A 7521-nucleotide genomic window follows, 5' to 3' on the forward strand; every position below is an offset into this window, starting at 1 on the left:
TTCTTTGTAGCCACTCCTATTTTCTCCTCTTTTTTTCTTTCAACCGGTGCTTTTACAAAACAACAACATTCTTCATATTAAAGCAATAGAAGCACAGAATTCAGCCCACGTCGGCAAGAAAAGATGAGCCTGTGACAAAGATAGTTCTAGCAAAAAATTGTAGTACAGGTGTGATTCTCACACCACGGGCTGATAATTGTCTTTGTGAAGCTGAAGTAAAAGACTGCAGATCACAGCAGACAAGCCCCTTCCTTTGTTGGTACTCTCATGACCCCATTTTTAATCTTAGCTACAGTGCTGTAACTTCTCTGAAAATCACGTGCTCGGAGCAATTATTTCTTAAATTGAATGCAAAAGTTAGAAGAAAATTCAGTCTATTGTGACCGTGTTATTCCCGCCTTTGTTTGCGGAAAGATAAGCAAACAGGGAAGATCATGTATTTTGTAGCATCTTCCTTACACGTAGCAGGGCTGTGTAGTCATACTTGCAGTCCCAGCAGTTGATAAATACACAAGTCACATGCTGAAAAAACTTTAAGAGCTTGAGCACTGTCTCCCTACAAGGGTATAATTACCTCCTGCTGCAGTAGATCTTCTGAATAGATCTGTCAAAGACTATAAAATTGCTACTACAGGCAGTGGATTTTCTCCACAGGCTCCAATACTGGGGCTTCACCTTCCCGCCCTCCCCATCTCCTCTCACACCCCGGCGCCATCGCGGCCCCTCAGCCCTCAGGGCCTCACCTCAGCTCCACCGCGGCTCTGGGGTCACGGCCACAGCAGCGGCATCCATGACGAGCAGCTTCCAGCAGTTTCCATGGGCTGTCCATCTCTCCAGCCGGGCTGGGGTGGCTGCAGCACCTCGGGAGGTGGCTGAAAACGCCTTTGGCTTTTCATGTCCTTGGCCGCCAGGGAGAGGAGGGAGAAGCACTGAGGTGATGGGCCAGGGCGTGAGAGGGGGTGTCCAGAGCAGCCCCACAGAGGCAGAGCTTTGGGGCTCTTGGGTGGACGCCACTCTCCTGTCCAAGGAATTGGGAGGCTTGAAGCACCATTCCTGCTGGGAGAACACCCACAGCATTCCCTGCCCTCTGTCTCCCACCTGTCCCGTGAGCAGGGCGAGGGCCACGTGCAGGTGCCTTCCCTCCAGCCTGGGGAGAAACCACTGAGCGGCTTCACCTGCATGGCCTGTTGGTGAGGTGCCTGTGACCCTGTGGGTGTTTGGCTCTGGGCAGGGGGGTTTCCAGCCCAGAACAGCTGCGGATGCAGGAGAGCGGGAGCTGGCAAGGTCTCCCTGTGCCCTTGGCAGCTGCGCTCCCCCAATTCCCAGGAGCAGGTGTGAAGAGCAAGGCAGCACCACGGCTGCAGGAGCAGCTGCAGCTGCAGTACCTGGTGCTCAGTTTTGGGCAGAGCCACCAGCACCTGAGAGCTTTCTGGCTCGGGGGGAAAGGATGCAAAACTCTGCTCTTGTGTTCACCACAGTTACTGCACATCTGCGTGCATCACACCTGACAGAGGCAGGTTTCGCTGGCTCTTTGCCTACATGTTTCCATCCCATAAGTAGGGGCAAAATACTTCCCTCACAGTGATGCAATGAACATTATTTTGCTACTATTTGTTGCAGCTGTCAAAATGAACATATACTGAGTCAAGTACCCTTCCCCACAGGCTGTGTGTTTCATGTTTTTCCTTAACATGCTAATGCTTTTAGGCAGACATTTATTCTCTTCTAATCTAGATATTTTTTCCCTCACAAAGGTGGGCCCGGCTCTGGCAAAGGTAGCCAGTGTGAACAGTTAGCCAAGAAATATGGATTTTCTCACCTGTCCACTGCTGACCTTCTCCAAAATGAGTTATTGTCATTATCAGAGAGAAGTAAATTGATCAAAGACATCATGGAATGTGGTGAACCTGTGCCTGGTGTAAGCAACAGTTTTATTTGGGGCCCTAAGGTTAAACAAAGGCAGTGGTAGGTAGATTGTCTAAAAGGGTGGAAATAAGATACTGGAGCTGATGATTCCCATTTCAGTAAAACTGATCTATAACCTGAGGTAGAAGTTTCCTCATTACCAAATCTGGGGCACTTGTTTCTCCTTTCAGTGCCAATATTTCTTTACATTTCAGACTCATATAGGCAGTAAATTAAACATGAAATACAGTGAGACAGACGCATTGCAAAATGTAAGTATAAGTACAGGAAACGGTCCTTTTTATAGCTTTGCATTTCAGATTCAGAGCTGGTCCACCTGGCAGCTATTCTAAATCACAGTACCTGCAGCAGTTCCCTGCAGAGCTGGCTGACATCCCAGAGTAGCTGGACTGCAGATTAAGGGAGACTGAAGGCAGAGGGTGTTGTTCTCAGCTGGACTTGACTTTTACATGGCAGGTCTGCAGCCCCAGCTCCTGGTGGGTCTTCAGCAAGTGCAGCTGGATCGTGGGATGTGTTTGTTAATGAAGGATACTGGGAAGTGCTGCTTGGGGGAAACTAAAAGCTGTGCTCAGGCTTCATTTTGATTGCTTTGCTCTTCAGCGTGTTTGGTCAGATGGGGTCACTTTCCATGCAGTGTAATTATATCAGTGACACGGCCAAATGCAATCAGATTGGAAAATGCTGCAGCAGTGCTCCAGAATTTCACAGGTATTAACATTCATTTTGAAACTATGAAATATTCTCAGGTACCTAGAGGGCACTTTGGGAACTCTTGGATGGATTGCAGCACTAGATTTGTGTGGCATAGCTGATCCTGAGAGAAGAAAAAACACAAGAAAAGACACCTGCATTCACAGGACTGACTTTTAGCCAAACAGGGCCATTTTCAGGGGGGTAGCATTAGAGTCAGTGTAACAAAAAAAGGTCTCAATCTTTTTCATTAATTAACCAAATAACTCCCTTTCTTTCCTGTACAGGGTATTGTTCTAGAGCTGCTGAAGGAAGCCATGGTTTCCAGGCTAGGGGACACAAAAGGATTCCTGATTGATGGGTATCCCCAAGAGCTGAAAGATGCAGAAGAGTTTGAGAGCAAGGTGACCATATAATTGTAATGCTGTTATAACTCCTGTTAAGATACAACTGTACTTCTGGTGCTGATTTTACCCAAATTTAATGCAAACCAGGAACAACTCCCATTTAGTGGCAAGCACCATTTCAGAATCAGTTTTCTGATTCTAGTGGATGGCACCATACTTCTTAGGAAAATCTCATCTATTTGATGTAGATTCATGAATGTATGTATCTTCCCAGTTAATATTTCTTACCAGTAAGCCAGCTCTGCCAAAGCTTGCTGCCACTTGAAACAGCAAAGCACAGATTTAATTTTTGTGAGGACTAACAGGTGGCACAGCCATAAAAAGAGCGTTCTGCAAGAGGCTGCGTGGCACTTCAGGGAGTTATCGATTTCCTCAGGATGTGCTAAGACCTACTGAGAAGTCTCAGCCATGCATTTCTCAGCCTGCAGAAAATACTCTGTATAAGCCCTGTGAATGAATTTGCAGGGTTTAGGAGAAGTGGTGAAGCAAGGAAATCAGTTAAATATATATTCTGCCATATTACACACCACAAATGTCCTAAACAAGTTTGAAAGGTAATAAAACTTTAAGGAATCACCTGTTTTCTCCCTGAACCTTTAGCTGCTTTATTTAGTTTTTTTACCACAAAAACGTAGCAAGATACAGGCATCAGAAGCTGGACAAAATAATGGGCGATGGGATTTGCTATTCACAAAAATGTTGCTGTAGTTCCCCTACTAAAATGCTGTAGATTATTAAAAAAATATTGGAAATTTCTTTCATTTTGTGTATAAGGAGGAACTATTTCAGCAGTGCTGCTTTTCTGGCAGGCATACATGTCATGTCCTGTGAACACTGGTCTGTGTTATGAAGTAGGATTTAGAGGTTGGAGCATCCTGGCCTGAGGCACTGCCAGGCAAATAAGTCTTGATGCATCCAGTGCAAAAGCAGAGCCCCTTTCAGTCCCACAGACACTGTAGCAGCAAAAGATCCTGTAGTCCTGAGCTGCCTTTGACATTTGGAGTAAAACACAGGGACCTCAAGTGATTATTTTGAATGTGCCAGGTCACCCCTGTTGTTCCATGTATCCACTTTTCTCAGGGTGGACTTGGCTGGCTGAAAGCTGCTCAGTGAGGCTGTGAAGCTTTTTTAAGTGAGTCATTATTGAGATAATGCTTTTTAGCTCTTTCTAAAGGGCGATGAGAAGTTCTTCCAAAATTATAACTGAATGAAAAGGGATGCACATCAGGCTTCATTAATTAATGGCAGCAAAGTACAGATGAATAATGCTACATATCTGCATGATGTGTAAAAGGCATTGTAATTGTTAACAAAGAGCTGTTCTATTTAGAAGACACGGAGAATAGTGCTTGTACTTCAAAGTTTGATAGCTTTGACTCATGAGCTATGTAGAAACAGCTTATTCCTCAGCCAGTTTTGCCCAGTTCCTTTCTGTGATACAACTGTACTTTTACCCAGCCATAATTGTAGAGAAGCACACCTCTCTGTCCCCTCCTCAGTCTTTCTGCTGGGTGAGAAGTAGAAAACATTATTAAATTATAAGTTCCATATCACCAGGTAGAAAGTACCCAGTAAGACCTGATTGTTTGGCTTCCTGCAGATGTCCCCACAGCATGTATTATGTAAGCTAAATTGTGTTGGGAAAATAGTAATAAAAAAAAAACCAAACCAGTAGTAAAAATTGCTGTAATATCTGACCAGGGCACTACTTTCACTTTTTGTAATTTTTAACTTGGAAGAATGACATTTCTGTGATTCTATCTGAATTCCAGATAATAGCAATATTGAAAATTTTAAGAAAACCATATAGATTTTTCAAAAGGGAATCAGACCCTGTCTGTCAAGCAAGATACAGTTATCTGATCCTATCAGTCAGTATATTCCTCACTGTAAGGTGATGATATGACTGTGGCTGGTGAAAGGAATCATTCCCCCTTTGTTCTAATTTAGAACAGGCCATGGAATTCCTCACATGAAACCATGGAGGAAATAACTTCTCACTATCCTAGTCCAGTTACACAAAAAGACCATTTATTTAAATCATTGATGGAGCCCACATCTTTTTTAACTTGTCTATGTCTCTTGCACTATTAAACCTCCTTGTTGGCTTTTTGAATCCCCAAACCCAGTGCTGCTACTGCTGATAGCATTGATGTTTCCTGGGCTGTGTGGAAAAAATGGATAATGTAGATAAGAGTCTGTCATTGAACTGTCCAACATCATCCCTTGGCTTCAGCTTCTCTTAAAAAGTCATTGAGGTCGTAGAAAGGTCAACACAACCCAGACATCCTCAGCCAAATGCAGAAGGCCTGACATGAAATATTTACCTTTGGAATATTTCTTCCTTCGAGGGCTGTCAACAAAGGTACCAAGGGCAATTTCCATATATCAGTCATTTAGATTTCCTTTGCTGTAGCCGTGGTAAAAGTATAATTTTGTAATGGTCACTGATGCGAAGAACAGTTGTCTTTTTTCAAGACTTCTCACTTTTTCCTAAAAGGTGCTCTCCAAATCCCTGCTGGAAAGGGAAGGAATGAAGAAAAAGACTGAGAGTGTCTTTAATACATAAGTGCATGGAGAAATTATCACTTTATTTTTCACTGAGCCCTTAACACCTATATTTTACTTGATAGAGTGGCTTTTATCCCTTTGGACTCAGCCCAGCGGTTGTTGCTCCGACAGAACCTTGTGTCAGAGAGCACTGTGCCTGAGCAGGGTGCAGACAGAGTGTACTGCAAGATTTATGCTAAATGACGTGCATATTTTTCAGTGTTTCAGAGGAAGAACGATGAGGATTTGTTTAGAACTTCCTGGCTCTCTCCTAAAATATTATAAAGAACTTTTTGCTCTTTCTTGCCAGTTCTTTTTTACCCATAAATACTGCGATATCTACGATCAAATGTAGAGAGAGACAATTATTAACTGTCTCTGCCAGGCCTGAGAATAAAAATAAATGAATCTCTGTTTATTTTCTGTATAGAAAAGAACAGCCTCTCCCTCACGACTAGTTTGGCACTAGCCAAACAGCAGTAAATGGTGGGCTTCTCAGAGAATCTGGCAATCACTTGCCAAATTGAAAATGCAGAGCAGTATATCACATCCTTCCTTTATGCCATGGGTAGTGATAATGTGGGTACACTGCAAATAAAGACATAAAATCCCGTGTGACATAAAATAATTCACAGGGTGTATTCCTGTGAACATTTGATGGTGTTCCTGAGCCTGTCTGCTGTTACCCATTTCCATTTCAAGTGAGCATACTTTAAATTGGACATTTCCTTCTGTTGGGTCTTGGAATTCTAAGCTGTAGTTTATCCCTCCCTTTTCCCAGGCTGAACAAAGCAAAGGCCAGAAACAGAAGTGTGTCAAGTATTCTGTAAGTCCTGCAGTGTTTGCATCAAGCTTTGATTTCACAGTTGCAAATAATGAACTGACTATCTTCAGTCCAAGTAGCCAGAATTTGTCAGACCATCTCCCTTTATCTCTCTGTGTAGGGCCCAGTCAAGCACAGCCTTGATCCTCAACACCGGGCTTTCCAAGTGCTGTTACAGTGATGACTCTTTCAGTATCATCCAGAGAAAATCAATTTCCCCAGACCAGTGGTTTGGGAATACTTATTGTTTGACTTTGTCCCTAGGTTGGGGAGCCAAAACTCGTGTTCTGCCTGGACTGCTCTGCAGAAACCATGAGCAGCCGCCTTCTGCTGAGGAACCAGAGCAGTCAAAACCCTGATAACGCCGAGACCATCAAGGAGGGAATCGAGAGCTATTACCAAGCAGCAAAGCCTCTGATTGCATACTATGAAAGCAAGACACAGTTATGCAAGGTAAACTGCTTGACCTTTCTCATTAAATCTTTGCTTTTTGCCTCCATTACATAAGCAGTGTTTGGAAAATCCTGTCACGACGCCGTTTATGAACTGTTTCCGCGCTTCCGGTTTGTTCTCATTTTTATCTTCCCTGGTTTGTTTGCAACTTCTACGAACTTCTGAGTCCCACAGTGCAGTTTGAAAGAGCAAAATCACAGATTTATGCTTAATCTGGGAACATATCCTGAATCACTACCTCATCTGTACAGAATCTCTTATTAAACATTAATTCTGGAAAGCTTTTCTTTAAGTATTAGGATTTATTTCTTTATAAGGGCTTTCAGAATTTGGATGAAAGATTATGTTAATCCAAAGTCCTTTAGTTAAATTTACAAATCTGAAAGTGTATATCCTGAAATAAAACAGACCTGCATATAAGAAAGACCTTTTTGCTGGAATAAATAACATAGTTATATGAATTTCAGTGACTTACCTCAGTTTACACCTGCTCAGGATATGATATTTAGAGCATTTTTTTTAATTTTCTAATCAATACTTTACAGTGAAGCAAGAAAAATTGCATCAGTGTACTTAGCTGATGTATGTGCAGGGACATCTGTAGGCTCATTTATAAGGGATGTTTGGGGTTCTTTTTCTTTATTTCTCTTCTCTGCCATGGTAAACTGTCCC

The 7521-nt window shown here is 42.9% G+C and overlaps 1 protein-coding gene across 2 annotated transcripts in view; it reads left to right on the forward strand.

The window, feature by feature from the left end:
- The window catches only part of AK5 (adenylate kinase 5), a 76551-nt gene that overhangs the window by 59352 nt on the left and 9678 nt on the right, over window positions 1-7521 (forward strand). For both annotated transcript variants that reach the window (XM_017824897.1, XM_017824898.1), the window contains exons 11-13: window positions 1755-1918; window positions 2904-3020; window positions 6661-6849. In XM_017824897.1, the coding sequence (XP_017680386.1) occupies window positions 1755-1918; window positions 2904-3020; window positions 6661-6849 (470 nt within the window). The remainder of the gene's footprint in view (window positions 1-1754; window positions 1919-2903; window positions 3021-6660; window positions 6850-7521) is intronic.

This window comes from Lepidothrix coronata, unplaced genomic scaffold, assembly GCF_001604755.1.
Source record: "Lepidothrix coronata isolate B3197 unplaced genomic scaffold, Lepidothrix_coronata-1.0 Scaffold114, whole genome shotgun sequence".
Lineage (NCBI taxonomy): Eukaryota > Metazoa > Chordata > Aves > Passeriformes > Pipridae > Lepidothrix > Lepidothrix coronata.